Here is a 25,993-nt window from a genome sequence, read left to right on the forward strand (position 1 = left end):
CATAATGCTTTTCACCTTTTGCACAAAAAACTTCAGCAAAAACCAACTTTGACAACAAAACACATAACTGATCAAATAACTTTTGCAAAGGACCATGTAACAGTGCAAGAGTGGTAACGATTAGTATTTTCTGACAATAAACAATTTTGTCTGTGCGATTAGGTATTATGATAGATCAAAAACTCATTTTATTGACGGAAAAATGAAGGCTAAGGATTATCTTTTAATTCTTCAAGAATTTTTACGATGTAAAGCACCCGTATTTGGTGGTGAAAATTTTATTTTTCAACAAGATAATCCAAGCATTCATACAGCATTACATACAAGATAGTAAAGAATTATTTCAACAACAATAAAATTGAAACATTGAAGTGGCCAGCTAGATCTCCAGACGTGTAAATTATTGAGAATGCTTGGGCATAGCTGTCAGATATAGTGTTTGAAGATGATAAACAATATAGTTTACTACCTGACTTGAAATCATCCGCCGCATCTGCATGGGATGCAATTGAAATTTCGTACATAAAAAAGTTATATAATTCTTTACCTTCTAGAATGATTGAAGTGATTTAAAAAAATGGTAAAAGTACCCACTATTGATTTTTTTTAAATTGAGACACCTTTTTTTTACAAAAGACAATTTATATAAATTTTTTCCAAAAGTGTCTTATAATTTTGTCGCACTAAAAAAACGGGGTTGTTTTTAATAAAATGCGAGTTACGTTTAAAATAATTTTTTTTAATGTTGTTTAGTCTTGTAAACCCTTTGATCTCATTTACTATAAAAAATTAATTTTTAAACATAAATGTATGGTAGAGCTTTAAAAATATTTTTGGGGTGTCTTATCATTATGTCCCGCAGTGTAACAGATCGTACTCTCACAGACAAGTTATACTAACAGACTTTTTCTTCTCACAAACAAGTTATACTAACAGGGATGTTTTTACTGTTTCATCATATTTGGGATTTTATCAATAAAAAAAAACCAAATCTTAAAATTTATTAAAGGTAAGTTTCAATCTTTTCATTTATTAACTTATTTTTTAACTTATTATGGAAACAATTATAAGGAACAAGAAAAATAATCATGTGATCATGTCTAACTCTAAAACTAATTTTCTTGCAAGTTGAAACTCACCTTAATTAAATGCTGTTCAGAAATTACAGCTTTACATTATTAATCACAAATATAAATTTAGTATCTACAAACCATCTTTTATTGACTTGGGTATAACACAGATAAAAATAAGGGCATTCAAGCACATTGAAGTTTCAGTACTTATTGGAATATATTTTCTAAAACACTTTTATTTTGCTACTGAGGATGATTTAAATTAAAATTCATATAAATCTAACCTTATATATACTAAAAAATATATATATATATTTAAATAGGTATTCGAATTTGTAAAAAATTGTATAATTTTATAAATATTGGGGTGAACATTTCATAACTTTCTACATGAAATGAGAATTTCTTTTAAAAATTTATTTTTAAATGTGTCAAATATTAAAATCAAAATATAAAGTAAAAATATTGTTCAAAACTCTCAGTTAACTAAATGTTTAAAATAGCAAAAAACCCTTATATCTCTTCATATCAACAAGCACATAAGGTTGTTACAATCTTAAGATTTGGTTGATATATTATTGAAGAATAACTATCTATAAAATCAACATCGTCTCAGCATAAGTTCAACATTCAAAATAAACATTAAAATTAAAAATAGAATAATAATTTGGAAGGGGTTCTGACGTAATTAAAAAAATTAAATATTACACTTAGATTTTTGCATGCAAAAGTTCTTTAAAAACTTTTAATAAAATTATTAATGTAATAAAGTAAAAATTTATGTGAAATTTGTGTAACTTAACAAAAATTATAAAATTCTTTAAAGACTTAGTATAATTTTACACAAGTTTTTTTTTTTAAAGTGTTTTTAAATTGTGTTCTTAGTATTTTACTCTTGTATAATACAATTAATATAGAATGTAATAAATATCTTACAATTAATACAGAATGTAATAAATATCTTACAGTTAATATAGAATGTAATAAATATCTTGCAAATAATATAGAATGTAATAAATATCCTACAATTAATATAGAATGTAATAAATATCCCACAAATACTATAGAAGGTAATAAATATCTTACAATTAATATAGAATGTAGCAAAAGTGTAATTTTACTTTACCTATATTTTACTTTATACCTTTATTCTCCTCATGAAGAACTTTAAAAAAGTTCTTCATGAGGTTTTTATACAAAAATGGGGTTTAAAGAAGATTATTGAAATCATTTATAGATATTATATAAATGTACTATTTACAATCAAAATCTTCTTATAATTATGAAATTATAGCGTGGAACAAGGTTGTAAAGTTAAAAAAAAGTGTTGTTTAAAAATTTATCAAATTGTATAAAAAATGGTTTTGTCTATTGCCAGAATCAAAATGCGTAGTTTGCAGAAAGAAAGAAAATAATAATAATAATAATAACACAACAACTTTAGTTTAAACTATAATATGGTAAATTTACAGGTATTTTAACATATTTTATAAAAATGATTATATATATATAGTGATTGTACTCTAATAATTAAATAGGTATGACAGCATATCTATTTAGAGTATATTAGAGTAATATTAAACACCATTTTAATCTTAATCAAATCTTATTTAATGTATTAAATGTATTTCTTTTGTTAAGGATTGTTTTTTAATGCTAAATAGTTACTTAATAGTTACACATCTGGTATATAAACTTAGAAATATATGACAGAAACTAAAAGAAAGATTTGCAATAAACATTATTGGCAATTCTTAGTAGAAAAATAGTATTAACTTAACATTTGTTTTAGTTTTTCTATTTTTTTAAAAATTAAATAATGTAATATATTTATAAAATAAAAGGTAATATTAAGTGGCCTAAAATAATTCTATTTTTGCACTCTTGTTTATAGAGAATTTAAAACATTATAAAATATTCATTATAAATATTAAAATTATTATTGTATAAACCTTTTTATGAATAATAACAACCATTATTATCATAAATATACAACTAATCATTATAAATAAAAGTTAATATAATTTATTATTATGATTATTGATATGAATTTTACATCTTTTCCTTCCTTTTTTTAAAAACAAAACAAAAAATAAAACTACTTTAAGTTGCTTAACTGTAGATTTACCAAATAAAATTAAAACAACAAGGTGAAAATATGACTTTGTTTATTTAAAATATGAGTTATGCTTTATTTTTAAAGAAACATAATAAAAGTGTATGGCCTAAAAGTAAACAAAGTTTTCCTGAAAAAAAAAAACAAATTACATTGTTGTTTCTTATTTTTCCTATATATTAAAGCGTTTAATATATAGAAAAAACAGGACTATAATGTTTGAACAACTGCTAATTTTTACACTCTCTTTTACTCAAAAGTATAACATCCACAATAAAATATACATTTTTTAATTGTATATTTTATTAGATATTTGATATGATATAAAACATATTTTTATGTTAATAGAATAAGTTTTAAATACATCAATTGTATATTTGGTACCAACCAAAGCATAAACATTGTTTGATTTTTTAAAATAATCTTTAATTAACTAAGTTAAACGTGACAGTAAGGCAACAAAGATGTCTCTTAAAATGAAAAAAAAATGGGGCTATGGTAACACTATAAAATCAATTCATTATCAATAAACAGAAAATGTCATGTTTAAAAAGAAATTATTTATTAGTTAAAAAGATGTTACAAAGATGAAATGTTAAAAAGATGAAATTGGTTTGTCCTTAAATAGTAGTAGCAAAGTTTTGTATGTATCTTCATGGGCATACTTTTCTATGACCCTATAAAACCTATTTGTATATCAATTTTATGTTAGTTTTAAATTATTTTGAAACAGTTTGTATGTTAGCATCTCAAAAAATAGTTGAAAAATTGTTTGAGTCAGAAAAATTTTCTTCCATATTTTGTGTGATAACATTAATTTTACAAATGATAATAGGGGTAATGTTGTTTATGTTCTTCCTTTTTTGTCAATTCTCTTTGTTGTTGTCAATCTAGATTATTAATAACTATATGAATCAGATGTGTTGGTTTACAATAATTGAAAAATAAATTTGTAAGTTGGAACACATTGATTGAATGCTTGATAGAAGACTTAACAATATATTGAGGTTAGTTGCTACCAAGAATTAAAATTAAGATGTTTATTATCTCCTCCAACCATTCAATGATTTATTTAAGTTTGATGAAAGGATTATTGAATACACAAGTCATAAGGAGTTTATGATTGTATCAAATCATTGTTGTAAAGTAATGTAAAAGAGTAATTGACAATGCTTTTGTTAAGTTTAATGTTACTGTGTATTGTTTTGGTCAAAAGTTTTAAGAACACAGTAATTTAAATCAAGATAACATAGGGAGTGCTTGCCTATGCTATCTTGATTTGAACTCAAATACTAATTTTTTTAAAATAAAATTAATACTCCTACACTGTTCCTTACTTCTATCTGTCCCTTGAGAACAGGTCTTATTTGACACCTAGTTTCTTCTGGTGCCATCCATTTGAAATTGTATCTTGCACTGGGGGCTCTTGGTTGAGTAAAGGCTAAAGATGATGTCTTAATAAAAGAATTTATGTTGAACTGAAAGGTTCAGCTCTAAAACTGAGGCTTACTTGTGGTAGCTCTCAGAGAGGCTGATTCCACCAAATGTAAAATATCAGAGTAAAATATCATCTGTAAAATATCAGAGCTGTAATAATCAGCTGTAAAATATCAGAGTATTAACAGTGATGATTCCTAAAGTTATAACAGATAGTGTCACTGTTAAAACTTTTGGTGTGCATTCTTAAGGCCACATAGGGACCCCTAAGTTATGACTTTACAAATAAGCAGGAATGAGACAACTGCATAGCTCATTGCCTAAAATACCATGCTCTTTCTATAAATAAGTCAAGTTATCTTTAACTTAAACCCAAAATAGCTAAAAATAATAAAACATAAAAAATCATCATTACCACCTAACTGTTTCAATATATCTTTCACAAATATTCATGGTCTTTGAATTAACTTTCCATCAGTTGAATCTTACCTCTTGCAAAAATCACCAGACTTGCTTGCTGTTTATGAGACCAATTTAATTTCAGCTGTTCCTTCTTCAGATCTCAGCATTGATGGTTACTATCCTTTGATTCGATGAGGGATATACTTATGCATCAATTCACCAATTTGTTGAGAAATCAGGTTTGAATCCTTTAATCATTTTTTTATGTGCACCCAGTTAGCACCTCTTCACTCTATTACCTTTCTCTTCGTTCTTTATTGTTATCCTTTTTCTGAAGACTGTACTCTACAGATATAATTTCTGATTCAATTGACCATGCTCTTTCTTATTATCCCTAATTATATTGTTGTTATTGTTGACTTAAATGCTCATTACACTGAATGGCTTGGCTCTAACGCCACTGACCCTAATCCAGAAGTTATTGCACTAAAGTCCATAGCTTCTGCATTTCTTAATCTCTTACTCAGATAGTTTACTTTGCGATTCGTTTTCCAGGCAACCCTAATCACTTACCTTAACTGGTTGATTTGTATCTTGTCTCTGACCCTAGCCTTTTATCTCTTCTTGTAACTAAATGTTACAAAAAGAAAACAGCAAAAAAACAACCTCTTTCCAGATCTTTTTTCTTTTTTTAAGTAACAGAAGATGCTACTTACTACAAAATTCTACCCAAAGAAAAAAATTGCAAAAAACATTAAAACTTAAAAATTTAATAAAATGTCTTTCTAAAAATTCTATAAAAATACAGCTGAAGTACAATTTTAAAAAAATAATCAACTTACTTTAAATCATCTTTGAAATGGTTCTCTTGTAGATCTATGATACTAGGAGATTCTCTTAGTCTATCTTTTCTATCAATAGATGTAGGAGTTATAAATTGCTTTATTTCTTTACTATGATCATAAGACACTTTCCTGACAGGTGTTGTAGCAGGATTTTGATGCTGAACAAAAAAAATGAGCAAAAAAAAAAAAATTTTTTTTAAATTAGAAATAAAAAAACAAATATTAAAATGATAATTAAACAATTAAGATTATTACACAATAATTTAAATAACAAATTATAATAAGTTATAATAAATTATAATAAATAAAATAAAAAATTTTAGAAAATTAAATAACTATAGTAAAAATAGTAATAAAAAAAAAACTTACACGACAGTAAAACAAATCTTTATTGTATGTTCCTCGTTTTATTTTATTCAAAGTTTCAATAAATCGAATAAATCCTTCAATTTGCTGCATAACTATATTTTCAGTTTGAATTGAAGTTGACAAAGGAACTTGTCGAACTGGTAGAAGCAGAAATCGTGTACGAAAGTATAACATACCCTAATATAAAATATAATTACCTAATACAATATATATTGGCTATTAAAATTTACCAATATATATATATGTATACTAATTTGTCTATACATATCTATCTATAAACCTATGTATGTATGTATGTATGTATGTATGTATGTATGTATGTATGTATGTATGTATGTATGTATGTATGTATGAATGTATGTATGTTTGTGTGTCTGTATGTATGTATGCATGCATGCATGCATGCATGCATGCATGTATGTATGTATGTATGTATGTATGTATGTATGTATGTATGTATGTATGTATGTATGTATGTATGTATATATGTATGTATGCATAAATGTATGTATGTATGTTTTTATGCGTATATATATGTATATATGTATGCATGTATGTATGTATGTATGTATGCATATATGTACGCATGTATGTATGTATGTATGTTTTTATGTGTATATATATGTATATATGTATATTTGTATGTATGTATATATATTTAAAAACAAATAAAAAAACTTGGTTTTAAAAAAAAATAATTAAAAAATAAAAAAATAAAAAAATATTGCAACATTGTTTTAACAATAAAAGCATAAACAAATGTTTCAAAATGATCAAAATACAATTTAAGTCAAGCACTTGACTAGACATAATATAATTTAAATCAAGCACTTGACTAGACATAGTATAATTTAAGTGAAGCACTTGACTAGACATAGTATAATTTATGCACTAGACCAAAAATGGAGATGAAAGTAAACATATTTTTCTGCATATTTACTAAATTCTTTTTTGCATTTTTTTTTTTTTTTTTTTTGCAATACAGTGGATCATATTATTGTTAAATAAGATAGTTACAATATATCTTTTATAAAAAATTATTCTTTCCAAATTTTTGTTTCATTTTTTATACTGTTGAATGCTAAAAGTACTTTTTAGATACCTATTTTGAATGCTAACATCACTCTTTTTTATTATATCAGAAAATTATTTTATAAAATCAGTACATGATAGCAACCCTCAGATTAAGGGTCGGCATTTGGCATTGCCAACCTAACTGCCAACCTGAAAGTGTTTGAGGTCGGTAATTTTTTGCCAACCTCATTTTTATGTTTTATGGCAGGCTCTTTGTGTCAAACTTTTTTTTGACAACCTAACGCCAACCTATCACAGTTTAAAGTTGGAAATATATTACCGACCCAATTTTTTCCTAATTCCGAGGGTTGTGATAGAGTAACTTTTTGCACATGTCTCAATATTTCAACATTATATATATATATATATATATATATATATATATATATATATATATATATATATATATATATATATATATATATATATATACATATATATATGCATATATATGTATATATGTATATAATATATACATATATATATATGCATATATATATATACATATATATATATATATTATATATATATATATATATATAAATATGTATATATATATAGTCATGCCTACATATGTATATATATATATATATATATATACATATACATAAATATATACATATATATGCATATATATATACATATATATATATATACATATATACATATATATATATATACATATATACATAAATATATATATATATATATATATATATATATATATATATATATATATATATATATATATATATATATATATATATATATATATATATATATATATATATATATATAAAGGCATGGTAGTCAAATATATATAAAGGCATGGTAGTTTCTTCTATAAACTGTAGTTTTAAAGAGAGCGCTAATAAACCAGACCAGAAAAAAAGTGAAAACTTAATTAAATTTTTTTTTTATCTTAAATGATAGATTACTTGCCCAAACCTAACCCTCAGTCGATGTAGTGACACTTTCTTATATCAAATTAATAAATTAAAATTATAATCATAAAACTTTAAACTTTATGTTTGCACAAAAACATGCTATATTTATAGACCAAACGAGTAAGATCAAAACAAAAAAACATTAGATACACATTTTTTCTAATTTTTCGATCAACTAATAAAAATTTAGGTATAATTAATTTTTTCATTCAAATAGTTTTAAGTGAACAATTTCATTCAATTTTTTTGTTCAAACATTTTTGTGATAAAAAGTGAGAGAAAAAAAACTTGGTTTAATAAGTTGAATTATATTTCTTTAAGTAAGCTTAAATAATTTTTTTGGAAAAAAAAATTTTTTAACAGAAGTAAAATAATTTACTTTAAATAATTTTAATTTAATTTTTGGTTTAATGTTTGCAATAATCATTGGTTTAATGATTGTAATAGAAAGTTTCTACTTTTAGAACTATTTTCAAGAAACAAAAAATTTATGATTTAAATGAAATTTTATACCTCAAATGCACTATGTTTTAAATCTAATATTGTTACTGAAGATAGATCTACGTTTAACTTTTAGCAACGATCCTCGCTATGCTAGCTAGATCTATGTCTAACTTTCAGGAATGCTCTTCAATATGCTACTGGGTATTATAGACGTTGCTGCAATTAAATTTATAATTATTGAGCATTAAAATTCTTTTAAATTTAAAAAATCTTTTTTTTAATTTTAAATTTCAATCACAAAATTATTTAAATAAGAGAATTTTAGAATGCTGAAATTGATTTTTTCAAACAGATTTCTTTTTGAAAAAAATCCTTGAAACAACTTGCGTACTTATAGAAAATGTTCAATATTGATGTTGCTTTAAATAAAATAAATATATTAAAAAAGGATATTGCATTTTTCATACTCAATTCGAGATTACTTGTTAAAATAATTTTTAGGTAAAAGTTTATTATGTGTTAACAACATATAAGATAAACATTAGTAGAAACATTTATAAAATAGAAACATTTGCATGGCTAACTTTTGCGATATTTGAGTATATTAAATAATTTGCATGGCTATATTAAACATTTGCATGGCTAACTTTTGCGTCTTTGAGTATATTAAATGAATTAATTAGTTTAGTAAGGGGTTGTCCATAAAGTACCTACGCTCATAGGGGGAGGTCTTCAAAAAGCGTATGTAAGCATATAGGGGGAGGAGGGGGGAGATGTTGAAGGGGGAGGGGGAGGGGTTTTAATTTAAAAGTAGGAACATCATTTTCTAATTTATCACAATTAACCTGCTAATCAATAGAAAAGTTTTTGTTGTACCAGATAGGACACTTTCACACATTGTACAAACTCCAAACTTAAGTATGTTTATACCTATGCCAAATGAGGAGGCCTTGCAAAAAAATGGGATGATGGAAGCCTGGGAACAAAAGAGCCCTAAATTGCTTTCTCCATCCCTCCTGCCCAAACATGAGGGCACTAATGTAGTAAAATTTTCAACTTTACTATCTAAAACTAAATTTAAATTTATCAACAGATTTTAAATTTCATAGAAAATTATTGCAAATAACAAAAGTTTTGACCATGCAAATTTTCCGACCCCCCAAAATGAGGGGAGTGTAAATTTGGCCTCCTCATTTGGTATAGGTATAAACATACCTAAGTTTGGAGTTTGCACAATGTGTGAAAGTGTCCTATCTGGAACATCAAAAATCCTGCAAGCGCCCATGCACACATGCCACCACTTATATACTGGCCCTGAATAAGCCGTATTTCAGGCAACCTATTTTTTGAGTTGACAAAAAACAGGTTTTAGCAGCGCCCTGGCTAATGGATCCAAACCCCCCTGAAGAAAACGTGTCATTAGGGTCTCAAAATCTTCCAAATTTTACCACTAGGTTTTTCTAAAATAAAAAGCTCCTTAAATAAGCAAAAGGCCACAAAATTTGCTGCTTCTACCCCCCTCCCCCAATTAAGGGTTATGGATAGCCTATCCTGGGCACTGGGTTTTAGGGCTTGTTTTCAATATTACTGATCTTGTGTAAGACTCGTTTTTTATGAACTTACTAAAGAGGGGTGTTTGAAAAAAAACGTCCACTTAAGTATAGTTTATTTTTATTTGATCCTCATTAAAACAAAAAAAAGTACAATATGACTTGACCGGGAATTAAACTCCGGTCTCCACCATCGAAGTTTATTTCATTAACCTCTCGGCCAAATACACACAACGTTACCATGAAATTTAACTTTATTAAAATTAATATTTGTATATATATTTTTTAAATTGGGATCTTGTGCCGCAAACTAAGGACTTTGGGGTCATTTAAAGTATCCAAGGTACCTCCTCAACCTTTTTTTATTGAAAAATAAAAAAATTAGGGAGGGATATGAAAATCGTACGTACTTTTTAAGGGGGTGTGGACTTAAAAGTATGCATGACATCAGGGGGAGGAGGGGTGTCAAATTTCAAACTTTTCGGCGTATGTACTTTGTGGACGATCCCTAACTTAACTGGTTGTTTTGATTTAGTTTATAGGTAAATTTACTGGGATGTACTTTTATCCATTAAATAAATCAAATTAAATATAACTTTAAAATATTATTGGTTTCTATGCAGAGATTTAAAGTAATTTAAATTCAAAAGTGCTTTATGTTAAATGAAGATCACCGCGCAAGAGAGCAAGTAACCATACTTCTATTCAAAAGAATTTTAGCATGAATTTTTTCTATTCAAAAGATAATTTTAGCCTAATTTTTTACTTTATGATCTAGGGATCTTAAAGTAAAAAATTAGGCTAAAATTATCTTTTAAAAAACTTAGACAAAAATATTTCTTTTAAGAAAAATTAAAAAAATGCAAAAATAAAAAATAAATAAACAAAAAAAAAATATATTTCTTTTAAGAAAAAAACTAATCAAGAAAGTGTGAAAAGCAATTGCGATTTGCTAAATTCGAGCCCTGTATATATAATGTATATATAATGTTGGAATATTGAGACATGCCAAAAGTTGTTCTATCATGTACTGATTTAGGAAATTATTAACTTAATTTGATTTATTTATAAATATATATATATATATATACATACATATATATATATATATATATATATATATATATATATATATATATATATATATATAATATATATATATAAATATATATATATATATATAAATATATATATATGTATATATATATGTATATACATATATATATATATATATGTGTGTGTATATATATATATATATATATATATATATATATATATATATATGTGTGTATATATATATATATATATGTGTGTGTATATATATATATATATATATATATATATATATATATATATATATATATATATATATATATATGTATAAGCATATTTATACGGGTAATTCAATTTTTAACTTACAGTAGATGTGCAACAACTTTATCAAATATTTAAACTGTAAATTAAACTTTTAGCTATTTTGTATGAAAGCTTTTAGTCTAAAAGAATAAAATAGGCTAAAAAGTTTTGATTCTGGCCAAAAGAGGGCGAACTTATTACTGAAAATGACACTTAACTAATGTTACATGGAAAACAAGGTAAAAAAATTGCTTCATCTTTTAGGGCAGATTTCTGCAAATCAGTAAAGCGGTTTTTATAAAGAAACTTTCACAAGATGTTGAGAAATTTTAAAAAACTGATGGCACTCTTCCTGAGTGGTTTTTCATAACATTTATGAAAGTTACATATCAAAAACAGTTTTTCTGCAAGACCAAGAAAGACCAAGAGCAACTTAAAAAATTATTTTAGTATTACAACTTTATAAATACATATTTGAGTCATTTAAACAAAAAATCTTTGGTTTGTTGAAGTTTTTACTTACACATCTTACATTTATGTGTATTGCTTTATTTTCATTAGGTTGAATTTTTTTAAATGCTGCAAAGTATTTACATTTAAATCTTTTAAATATTTTTTGACGTAAAAACTGCTATTACTGTTTAGGAGGAAGAGAGGGTTCAGGTATATGTGATCGTTTGTGACAGGAGGGAAAGGGTATAATTGACAAATATAGGGTGACGTGCTTTATGGATGACCCCCTTAATTGCATTTATAGACAATTTACTTTACAAAAACAAAAATAAAAAAGGTTCTAACTGATTTTTTTTTATATTAGGAGATTAGCAAATAAATCTTTTTTTATCTTTTTTTTAATGTCTAAATAAAAATATTTATATAGTTCTTATTTTTATTTAAGTGTATTTATATGTTAATCAAAATAAAAATACATAAAAAAATAAAAAAACAATAATATAAATAATTTTAATTAACATTACAAAAAAATTAAAGATTTTTTTTCTAAATTCTCCTAATATAAAAAGCTTTAACTACAATCTTGTCAAACCAACATGACAAAATAAGTATTACTAAATGATACAATTCATTTTGATAATGAAAAAGCATTAGAACTTTAGTTAATTTGAGCCGGGATAACTCAGTTGGTAAAAGCGCTGCTAAAAAAATTTGGAATAATTATTGGCCGTAGCAGCAGGATTTTTAAGAATTTTAGGAACACTTAGGAACAGCCACAGTAAAAGGATGAAACTTAATTGAATGACGAGTAACACAAGAATAAGTTTTAGTAAATGGCACAAGAGAGGCACCCATTATAGTATTTAGAGAAAAGAGAAGGAGAAGCAACATTATGACAATGTGACAATGGTTAAAGATTGGCTGCAAGAGAAGGTCCAAACTGTGTTTAGAATGAACTTTTACCCCTTGTAAAAAGGGGTAAAAGTTCATTTTTTTACCCCTTGAGAAAGGGCATCATTCAATGATTTGCTCCAGTTATGGCAACAGTATTCTATACAAGGACAGATTTGAGATTTACAGAGATAAAGAATAGAATCCAAAGTAAGAAAGTGGCAAACACAATAAAGAGATGCAACCTTAGCAAATACTAATTTTGCAATCGATTCGATGTATGGTTCCGAAGAAAGATCGGAAGTAATAGTTAATCCTAAAAGACAAAGGGTAGATGACTCATCAAGTACATTACTGTTCGTAAATATAGGAAAATCTAGATTATTGCGATAACGATTAGCTGAAAAAATGAGTTTTATATGATTAAAGTTCATCAGTCACTGAGAGCCTTATGTTGTAGCAGAAGTAAGATACTTTTTCCAAGCTCAAATGCCCCCTCCAAGCAATCAGAGAGTGTTAGCTTCTTATCAAGACAAGAATAAAAGGTAGTATCATCAGCGAACAATCCCATCTTAGGTGTGAGAATTTCTGGGAAATCATTAATGTAAAAAAAAAAAGTATAGGGTCAAGGATAGAAACTTGAGAAACCTCTGAAGTTGAAGGAAATGAAGTAGAGTGCTGTCCATCGAGGACAACTTTTATACTACGATTGGTAAGGAAGTATTGAATAATCTTGAAGATACTACCAGATACACAGTAAGAAGAGAGCTTATGGAGAAGACTAGCATACCAAACTTTAACAAAGGCAATGAAGCCCTAACCTCTCCACATCTATCAATGCGCACTAAAACCTATCATTTATTTCCGTTAGCAAATCAGAAAGTAAGTTATTAGGTTCACGATGAAAGATTAAGTGTTTCTTAATTAAAGACAGTAAAAAGACTAATAGGACAGTAATTACAGATAGCTCTCTTGAACTTTTAAAAATAGGAAAACAGATGCAACAGCAGGCTGGAAAACAAGACTCTGATAAGCACTTGTTAAATACTTTTGAAAGTATAGATGACAGCTCCAGAGAACACTTATACAAGACAATAACAGATGTATTGTTTGAACCACAAACAATACACCTGTTTGAACCACAAACAATACACCTTGAGTGATACAAAGTTTTAAAGTATAGAAAATTAGGCGCTGAACAAACACTAAGAACTTTAAATCAATTGATTTTCTGCTGTCTTTTAAGATATAGTCAGTGGGGAACAGACTTACCATGATCTGTCCTGACAGCTAGTTTATTTATTAAATAATTAGATTCAGATTATTTATTAATCAATTAGTTGTTAATTAAACACAATTTTGAGTTCAAATACATGTGACTAATTTTTCTTTTTTTTAACTGGTTGTTTAAGCTACTATTCATTATTATTAACTTTGTGATTGGCATTTGTTTTCCTTAATAACTTTTCAAGGTGTTAGATCTTTGATGCTATTGATAATAGTTAGATACTATTATATTGTATCTAATAAGATGAACAATGATTATTTATCACAAGATTAACATACAAGATTACAAGATACAAGATTAACAAGATTAGCAATGGGTAATCATTGAAAACATGCAAAATTATCAGTTTAAAAGTGCAACTCCAAAGATTAAGATTTTTTAATTTACTAACTAGTAAGGTTAACAAGTATCTCACCACTCCCCCATCGGGAATTTTGAACTGAATGCACAATAATGGTGGAATTAAGGAAACTTTTAAAATACTATTATACCCTGTAAAACTTTTTGAACCAACTGATACATTAAACCTAAAAGTTTATTATGTATTGTAAATATGCTTTCCGTGAGGTGTCTTTTGAAAAAAAAATTTCAAAAGGCATTTGATAAAGTAAATTTTTTTTTCTGATAAGAATAACGATTAAAAATACAAATGTCAAATAGAAAACATAACTTCACCTCACTAAGTTCTCCACTTTTTTTATTTTCAACACACTCTTTTTCAGTTTCACATATGTATTCATCTAAATTATTCCAATTATAACGGTCAGAAGATTTAAATTGAAACTCTGATAATTCACATGCATAATGATCGAAGTTATAACTGGGAGGCCATAGGTTGTACCTGAATAACAAAATAAATGGAAAAATTAGATTATTACAATTATATTTTTTCTGATTCATAAATGCAATTAAAAATTTAAAGGAATCAAAAACTAGTAACTATATAATTAAAACTAGGGGGTTGAGTAATGATCTCTTTATTGATGTCTTGAACTTAACCAACTGCTTGAATGATGTCAAACTGGCATAATTAAATTCCCAATATTTTCACCCTGGATCAAATAGCCTTTTTGTTTAAAGAAATTGTGTATATTTATAGTAAAAGATTTGATTTGTTGTTTATTATGTCGAAAACTATTATAAAACTTACTTTGGAAACTATTATAAACCTATGCTGGAAACTATAATAATGCTTATGTTGGAAACTATAATAATGCTTATGTTGGAAAATATTATAAAATTTATGTTGGAAACTATTATAATGCTTAGGGGTCGTCCATAAACTACATCACGTAATTTATGACCATTTTCAACCTCTCCCCCTCGTCACAAAGTTGTAACACTTTAGCAGCAAGTTTTGTATGAGTCGTCACAAAACCACTAACCCCCCCCCACCCCATAGAGCGTGACAATTTATGAACAACCCTTTATGCTGGAAACTATTATAAAAATTATGTTAGAAACCATTATAAAATTTATGCTGGAAACGGTTATAAATCTTATGTTGGAAACTTTTATAAAACTTATGTTAAATTATTATAAAATTTCTGTCGGAAACTATTATAAAACTTGAAAACAACAATTGTACCAAGTGGTAATTATGTATAAAATTTAATAACTATTTTAATGAATTATTCAATTGACAATTAATTGGTATTTACTATTATACTATATAAAAATAATATTTTATATGATTAAAAAAATGTGCATAAAAAATTTTTTGATTTTTAATTTTAACTGATCGATGTTGATGATCAACCTTCGGACAACTATTTCAAGTGCTGCTACTAATCTAAAAATGAAATCTACCATTACTGCTTACAAATTAGCAGTAGAACAAGTAGATTAAAGTTAATTCAGAGAAATTGATTAGAAGAAAGTTTTTAAATTCAAGATGAGACATCAATAAGTAAAACAGACATTACTTTTAATTGTAAGAAAACTAATCAAGTATTAGTTAGGTTACAGGAATAAGTTGATTGACAAAAAAAGAATGACAGTTCAAAATGAGGTAACAACAATGAGTATCAACAACAAGATAGTTGCTGATACTCATTTTTAACAAATAAAAACTAACAATAGGTTGCATCTAGTGGTAGGTGGTTGTATCTAGTGGTAGGTAACAACTAACAATATATAGTATGTATCAGTGGTAGGTAACACCTAATAGTATGTAGAATGTATCAGTGATAGGTAACAACTAATAGTATGTAGTATGTATCAGTGGTAGGTAACAACTAAGAGTATGTAGCATGTATCAGTGGTAGGTAACAACAACATGTATTATGTATGGTGGTAACATTAGTAAGTAGTAGGTAACAACTAACAGTATGTAAGATAAACTAATAAAAAAAGGTTTAAAAATATCTTTATGTTATACATTTTCTTTATTCATTCTATTACAAATATATAACTTTTCTTTTACAAAGTAAAAGTAATAAATAAATATATTGCTAGAATGATTACTTGTAAGGAATAGGGTTACACTGCTCTGAATCACACAGTAAGTATCGAGTAACTTGCACTTGAGAATTAGTTAACTTTAAGCGATGTATAGATCTACCAAGACTTAAAATACACTCTTTCTTTGCATCAAATATTACGGGGTGACATGCATTTTCAGTAAGCTTTAGAATTCTCTTAATGTTATGGTTAGTTACAAACTGAAAACCCTATAAAAAATTTAAAATTTAAAAAATTACAACTTATTTGTTATATAAGGATTTAAAACAAAAAAAAATACATAAAAATAAAAAAATATATAAAAACAAAAAAGTAGATATAAATAAAAAAAAAAGATAACCTGAGTTAATCTCTGTGAAATCATTTCCATAAATTTTTTCTCAGGAGGCATTGCGTTACGATCAAAGCGGCCTACTAATTTTGCAACTTTTTCACTGTAAAAAAATGAAATAATGAATTGAGTAATATATATATACAGTATATACAGGGGTTAAAGTAGAGGGAATGCCATTCCTCCTTAGCAAATCAAGAATCGTTCTGCTTCTTTCAATATTTCTTGGCAACCATTCCACTATCTCATTTTTGTAAAAAAAAATTTTGTAAAAACTATCATTGCGGATAAGCCTCTGTGGCATGACCAATCCATTGTTTCACACATTTAAAGATGTAGTAATCAATACATAAATCTGAATTAATGTTCAAAAAAACGACTTTGTTCTTTCATTTACAAGTATCGTGGTAATTTTAACTACTTTTTCAGGCCAAATTTAGCAAGTTCTTAGTCTTATTATGCTCTCAAAATTATCTAATTGAATGGATGGATAAATTAAAAATAATTACTTTTTTAAAGAGAGAAAATAAATATTTTATTCATAAGATATTAAAAATTTAATTTTTGCAATAACTTATGCATCACTTATTATTGGATAAAAGTAGTACAAAATCAGATATGTGAATGGTCAAGATTATAATATTAGATCCATGCAAATATATACTATATATATATACATATATATATATATATATATATATATATATATATATATATATATATATATATATATATATACACACATATATATATATATATATACATACATTTTTTATTTTTTATTTTTTTTGTTATTTACCTCCTCAAGGCCGAGAAGGCCACTACAGATGAGGAGGCTACTTAATAGTGGTTATAACCCTCTCTCAACTCTATAACTCCGAAACACGAACCTTGAGGAACAAGGCCGCTGCGCGGAGAAACAAGTTGAGCGCGGTACTACCAGGGACGTATTACAGCGCGGTACTACCAGGGACGTATGTATATATATATATATACATACATACATATATATATATACATACATACATTTATACATACATACATACATACATATATATATATATATATATATATATATATATATATATATATATATATATATATATATATATATATATATTTATATATATATATATTAACAGTTTAGAACCTATATCAAAAATATAATATTTATATTAAAATGGGTAAAAAATTAGATATAAGTGCTGCTACAAAGAATGAGATAAAGTTGCTTTTAGAAAATACCACACTTCGGAATAATGAAATTGCTCAAAAACTCAAAATTTTGCCTCAAACTGTTGGAAGAATAAAAATGAGACCAAATAGAGGCCAAAATATAGTGGAAACCAACACGAAGAACTGCAGAGGTTTTACCAAAACTACTAAGAAAAATGATTGGATGCTTTTACAGTTGTGTCGTAAAGGTTGGAAAAAGTCTTCTGTTGAGTTAACGAAGAATGGAATGCCATGACAGGAATTACAGTCAACCCAAGAACAGTTAGAAGATGCCTTTTTAATAATGGATATAAAGCTTACAAGCCAATGAAAAAACCCAAGTTAACCACAGCGATGAAAGACAAGAGATATGGTTGGGCTCTCGGTTACGCGCATTGGACAATAAAGGAATGGTCTAAGGTTAGCATTACAAAGTTACAATTATGTGTGTAACATATACAACTTTGAATAACTAAAACAACAACCTAAATAAATTATTTAAGTTAATTAAATTAATTGTATCTTATTTGTTTGTTTGCAAATAACTTGAGATTTATTTATGTTTATTATGCTGCAATATATTTTCAAATATCAATAAATTATATCGTCACTAAAAGTTGTCTGTTTGCTACAGTAGCCTTTTATTTGTATAGGTTTGCTTTTCTGATGAGTCAATGCTGGAAGTTATGGTTGAACGAAGACCATTTGTTCGAAGGAAGAGAGAAGAGAAAGATCTTCCAGAATGTTTTCAAGAAACAGTCAAACATTCTCAAAAGATAATGTTTTGGAGCATGATATCAGTAAAAGGGCCTGGGTGATTATACTTTGCGAAAGGAATGATGAGACAAGAGCAATACAAAACCATTCTAAAGACTTGTCTAATACCCCCAAATGAATGCATGGTTTCCTAATGGGAATGCAATATTTATGCAAGATAGGGCTCCATGTCATACTGCCAAGCTCGTAATTAAATTTTTGAAAGACAATAAAATTTCCATATTGCAATGGCCTGGTAACAGTCCCGACCTAAATCCCATTGAAAAACTATGGAATAAACTCAAAAGAGAGGTCATACAAACAGTTTCAACCAACACGAGAGACTTGAAAAATTGAGAAAGAAAAATTGATTCAAACATGGCACCACAGTGAAAAAATCAGTTACTTTTGCTCTGAATTTATTCAGTCAATGCTGCGTCGTATTTCAGCAGCCATAAAGCATAAAGGCGGACATACCAAGTATTAAGTGGTTATATCAGTCAATTTTATTTATGCATTTCTGACAACTCTTTCATGGTTTTCACTTATTTAAGTCAATTTTTGCATATTTATTTTCAATTTTTTTTATTATTGTTGAATTGCAATAAAATTGTTATAAAATACTTTAAAATGCATTAAATTCCTAATTCGATGTCCAGTACTGTATATATATATATATATATATATATATATATATATATAGATATATATATATATATATATATATATATATATATACATATATATATATATATATATATATATATATATATATATATATATATATATATATATATATATATATATATATATATGTATATATATGTGTATATATATATATGTGTATATGTATATATATGTATATATATATATATATGTATATATATATATATACATATATATATATATATATATATAGATATATATATATAAACATGTATATATATGTGTATATATATATATATATATATATATATATATATATATATATATATATATATATATACATATATATATATATATATATATATATATATATATATATATATATATATATATATATATATCCACAGTTGTACAAAATGGCCAAAAACTACTTTTGAAAGCATAGAGCAAACCAAATATGTGGGATGAAAGTACATGACCACTGACAAGTAAATGTTCAAAAAGTAGTTTTGTACAACTGTGCAGCTATTAAATACAATTCAAAATGTTCATTAAGTTATAAACAATTAATAAACTATTATAATAAAAAAAATATGAATAAAATTGTGTCACCTGTCGTTATTAGTTTGATCATTATCTTCTTCTATTACTAATGTATAATGATATTCTGAATACTGTTTTTTTAAGTCATTTTCATCTGGAAAGCAATCTATAGTTAATGGAAGGATTGCTGGCATACACAATGATTTCCAATCAACTCCACTTGATTTTGTAAATGCCCAATCATCAGATAATTTATTATCTAAACCTAAAAAAAGTAAACATTCTAATTTTTATGAAAAAAATAAAAATTTATTTTTTCATAACCTAAACTACTGTGACCTCCCAACCTTGCAGAGGTGAATAAGTATTTAAAACAATTAGAACTTTGTAAGTAACTTTTAGCTCATTTTAACCTAAGCTGTAAATCCTACAGTCTAAAATATAAAAACATATTCGGCATATAAAGAACAGCTTATACAATGATCATGAAAGTACTCATTGTAAACAATTTGGTTGTGAAAGTACTCATTAATCTGTAAAATTCTGTTCTTTAAGCATTACATATTCTTCTTACTCTTCTTCTTACTCTTATCTCATTACTCTTTTTTTTCTTAGGTTTTCATAACAACTTATCATTACATACTCTTCTTTTTCTTAGGTTTTCATAACAACTTATCATTACATACTCTTCTTTTTCTATGGTTTTCATAATAGCTTATCATTACATACTCTTGTTTTTTTAAGGTTTTTATAAAAGCTTATCCATTACATACTCTTCTTTTTCTCAGGTTTCATAACAGCTTATACAGACTTTGATAAAAATATTGTAACAAAAAATTACTGCCATGTTCAAATGGATAGGCTTCTTTTTGGTACAATATCTAGATAAGGGCAAAATCCTAAATGCTTAAATACACATTAATGATTAGCTTAAGCGTGTTGTTTGTGCCATTGAAAGGCAATGACCAACACCAGGCACCAAAAAAAAAAACCCTGCATAACAATGCAAAACAAGTACCTGACTGATTACAAAGATGTTCAAGTCTAAAAACTAAAAAAATACAGAATTTTTGCCAGAATACCCAAAGTAGACAAAAAATAAGTGGATACAACTATTTATAGATTTCAAAGCGATACATAAAGACTCTACAAAGATACATAGAGACTTAAAATGTATAAAAATGAAACATATAAAAATACTTTGAACATTTAATTAAATAAAAGTTTATAAGATCTTACTTTTTTTTGCTTTTAACTCATTTAGATCATTACTTTTGGATAATCCTAATTGAAAGAAAAATCTTATTAAGCAGTATTAGTTATATATAATTTTAAAAATCAAAGAACAAGTGCAACGATAAAATAAGATAGAAAAAAATTTGCACAAGGTGCATTAAAATGTGCCTGAATAAAAGTTAGTTTCAAATTTTGAGCATAATAAGCAACAAAATCAACACAAATCATTACCATAAACACAATAACACAATTATCATTCATATTATACTGGTACATAATAATTATAGTTTTCATCTTAAACTACATGTGATATCGAAACATAAGCTTGAAACTGATAACAATGATTGTAAATTACTTGCTAGCAATGACACAGAAAACAATGACACATTTCAACCCAAAAACTTTTAACTTATTTCCTGTCAAATATTAAAAAAAAGAAAAAATTTAGTTTTAAAAAGTAAACAATCATTGCAATTTGCTAAAACAAATGACTTATTATTAAATATTTTATACTTTCATATATTTCCATAATACTACTTTATCTATATTTCCATGTATATTTCCAAATATATTTTTTCCATATTTCATATTACCATATTACTATTTTTTCTATTTTAAACAGAACATTATGAAAGGATTGAAGCAATTTTTTTACAAACAAATGTTTATCCAGACATTAACCTATTTTGCAGATCAGGACTGAATCTTATTGTGGTACTACCCCAAAACATCTATTAGTACCTCCTCATAATTTTAGGGTTTTGAAGTTATAAAAAAAAATTACAACACTCTTTTGAGTGCATATCACTTTTATGTAGTCAACTTTTACACATTATTTTTTAAAACCATCCACATCTATCAAACTTTTATCAAGTTTAAGAGTTTAAAAACATTTTTTTAAATTGTCATTTCACTTATTTCACATCATTTCATTGGTGCCTCTATATTTTGGAGTATATTTTTCCCCACACTTTAGCCTTTTACAATTAACTCAAGATAAAAATAATAAAAAAACAAACGGATCTGTTGACTGGACAAGATCTTTGTCATTACTGCATTAGTATTGGTCTTGGCAAGCACTGTCTAATGCACATCCCTAATATCTTATATTACAAATTACAACTAGATTTAATTTATAGATTTACACTAAATGACAGATTTAATTAGAGATTTACATTAACAACTAACAAGGTTAAACTAGGAAAATTTGATGTTGGATAACTAGGGCAAAGTTTATTTAGTTTTGCCTTTCGAAGTTAAAGAAAGTTGAATAGCGAATATTTGTTAAACTTTGGTTACAAAGTTGAAATTTATTGTAGTGAATGGTACTATCCGTTTGACAAATGGTACTATTCGTTTGGTGAATCGTACTATTCGTTTGGCAAATGGTACTATTCGTTTGCCGAACAGTACTATTTGTTTGGTGAATGGTACTATTTGTTTGGCGAATGGTACTATTCGTTTGGCGAATGGTACTATTTGTTTGGCGAATGGTACTATTCGTTTGGCGAATGGTACTATTCGTTTGGCGAATGGTACTATTCGTTTGGCGAATGGTACTATTCGTTTGGCGAATGGTACTATTCGTTTGGCGAATGGTACTATTCGTTTGGCAAATGGTACTATTCGTTTAGCGAATGGTACTATTCGTTTGGCGAATGGTACTATTCGTTTGGCAAATTGTACTATTCGTTTGGCGAATGGTACTATTTGTTTGGCGAATGGTACTATTCGAATACCTGACAGAAAAAGCAGGTCTAATAGTACATTAACAATGTGCTTTTAGACTTTGTCTGAGAGTAAGAGGGTTGTTATTTGTCAATATAGAAATGCCAACAATATTGCAGTAAATAAATGAGTTTTGTTGCCTAACAAAAGTTGTGGATTTTAAGTCCAGAATTTAAATCCATAAGCCACTGCAAGCCTTAGGCTGTTACAGAAGAGAGATCAGATTAAAAACCAACTGTTCTAAGCAATCAAAAATTGAAGATTTTTTTGTCAAGACAAGATTATACAGTTGAGTGGTTAGCTAATAGAGACACTTTAGATGTAAAATTTTCATGAAGATTGTTATTGTAGATAAGAAACATTACAGGAGCAAAAATAGAACTTTGTAATACCCTTTAAGTTACTTGAAATAAAGAGGAGTGTAGGCCTTTAAGAATAACTTTAATACTGCAGTTAGAAAGAAATAACTTAATAATCTCAAAAACTCTATATAAAGAAAATAATAACAGAGTGAAGACTAATCGATGGATAGTTAGAGAGGTCAAAGTGTTTTTTAGAGTTTTGAAAAATTGAAACCACTAATTTAGCCCTTTTTAAAAGTTTAGCAAAAAGTGAATAGAATTCTGGAGAACACTTTTTTAACATATGATGGAAATCTTGTCTAGAGCACATACTCTAGAAGTGTTTAATTAAGAATTAACTTATGCATTAGAAGCCACAGTGATTTTGATGTTTAGTAATAGGTTATTCTGTTTAACTGGCAGGAAGAGTGGGGCTATTAAATTAAATTAAAGTCAGATTTCTTTGCAAATAACTCTGCCTTATTCTGGGGAGAAGTAAAAAGATCAGACTCATGAATTAGAGATTAAATGTTAGACTTACTTTAGTTAATGACATTGTTGAAGAATTACCAAAAGTCTATTGAAACTAACATCTGAGATAAGAAACAGGATTGAGTAAACTGATAATAACAGAGCTTAACACCAGACAGGACCTTTTTACTTTGGCTTCTTGGAATAATAAAAAGACATTTGTTTATAAGAGAGATGTTGTTATGAAAAAGATGAAAAAATGATTACTGTTTAATAAAGCAACTGCTCAAAATGGTAAAAAATGCGGAGTAGAACGAGGCTTGAATTAATATTAAAGAGAAGGAATAGAAGCTTCCAAGCTTTTATTCCAGAAGGAATAAAAGCTTTCAAGATGCGCTTTATGCCCACATATTATGGGTATAAGCATATATGTTTTCTATTTATTTAGATGCTAGCAAACAATATCCTTTCCTATTTGTATAAACTTTAGTATTTATATGATGTAGTATTTGCCAAAAGAGAAGATGATCAGATGGATGTGTGGTGTGACTCTAACATGACAAAAAAAGGAGACATAGTCTTAGACAGATTAGGAAAAAAACTCCTTATCGAACAACCTTTGTTAAAGAAGATTAAAGTGATTTAGGTATCAGCATGTAGAGAGGTAGCAGCTTCAGGAGAAAATGGTAGTAGTAGAAGTAAGAAAACTTGAAGATAGTGTGTTATATATTGTATGAATGAGGTTTAGTTAAGGAAAGAAAATGCTCTAGATTGTTTACATTAGAAAAACAGCATAAAAAAGGAAGGGTAAAGCCTGATAGTGATGATGATGATAACCATAGTTAAATTCAACATTGTCACTTTTTTTCGTTATGTAGATTTTTTTTCAGTATTGCAACTTCGCCTTCATTTTTGAAACAGCATTATCGTTTTTGCAATAGCGTTATCGTTTTTGCAACCACGTCATTCGTTTTTGCAACTGAAATGTGTATAAACTTGTTTTAGCAACCTGCAATAGATCAAATCGGCACCGGTTAGAAAATAATTAAGCTTTCCGCCACTAAATTTACTTGAGGAATCTTTAAAAATTTGCTTAAGATGGTTTTAGATTTTTAAGAATGTTTTGAAAAGTTTATAATAATAATAGTAATTTTAGTTTTTTAAACGGATTATAAAAATAGATTTTATCAAAAAAAAAAAAAAAAAAAAATGAAGCTGTATTTTAACTAAATGTTGTTTAGTTGTATACATACTGTATGTATATATGTCATACAATAGTCAATGTCACATAAGCACTTGGACAAATAATTTAATGTTAATGTTTTAAATATTTAATATTATTTAATATCAATTATATTGATTTAACTAAAACACTTAGATTTTAAAGTTTTGATTTGTCTTGCTGGTTTGAAACCCATAATTAATTTGATTGAAAGTTTCAAAAATATTTAGTCCACAATAACTGCTACATACTTAAATGGCTAAATGACATTAAATTGTTAATGTACTTGTTGTTTATTTCTTGACAACAAATTAACAATTTAATGTATTTGTTGTTAAGGTAGTTGTAAATTTTCTCCAACAAAAAAGACTATTTAGTTGGTAGAGGTAATTTTTCATTTGTTTATATGTAACATTTTTATAAATGTATATACAAAAATATTTAAATTGATAAATACCATATGCAATAACACTTATTCATTTCTTTGATGGGTATTTAGGCAGGCGTTTCAAGATTTTTGATAACTTTTGTAGTAAACCAATTAGAAATAGAAATCTTTTAAAGTTGAAAAATTAAAGTTTTGTTTTTTGGATATTTTTCTCTATTGAACAATTATTGAGATAAACAATCACTATAGCTTGCAAATTATTCAACTGAGGATTTTATTTTTATTACTTTTAAATTAAGGCAAAGCAAATAATAGTTAAAAATAAAATTGTCTTTTTTAGGTGTTCAAAAAATGAAAAATGAAAAAATTGAGGAAATTACTTCTTCTC

At 26.5% G+C, this 25,993-nt stretch overlaps 1 protein-coding gene across 2 annotated transcripts in view; it reads right to left on the reverse strand.

Moving 5' to 3' along the window:
• Nucleotides 1-25,993, reverse strand: part of LOC100197913 (GATOR1 complex protein DEPDC5) — a 112,057-nt gene that overhangs the window by 24,540 nt on the left and 61,524 nt on the right. For both annotated transcript variants that reach the window (XM_065791346.1, XM_065791345.1), the window contains exons 10-16: nt 21,459-21,503; nt 20,289-20,484; nt 17,049-17,142; nt 16,712-16,917; nt 14,921-15,086; nt 6,243-6,419; nt 5,871-6,031 (exon numbers count right to left, since the gene is read on the reverse strand). In XM_065791346.1, the coding sequence (XP_065647418.1) occupies nt 5,871-6,031; nt 6,243-6,419; nt 14,921-15,086; nt 16,712-16,917; nt 17,049-17,142; nt 20,289-20,484; nt 21,459-21,503 (1,045 nt within the window). The remainder of the gene's footprint in view (nt 1-5,870; nt 6,032-6,242; nt 6,420-14,920; nt 15,087-16,711; nt 16,918-17,048; nt 17,143-20,288; nt 20,485-21,458; nt 21,504-25,993) is intronic.

The sequence above is a fragment of the Hydra vulgaris genome, chromosome 02, assembly GCF_038396675.1.
Source record: "Hydra vulgaris chromosome 02, alternate assembly HydraT2T_AEP".
NCBI classification, from domain to species: domain Eukaryota; kingdom Metazoa; phylum Cnidaria; class Hydrozoa; order Anthoathecata; family Hydridae; genus Hydra; species Hydra vulgaris.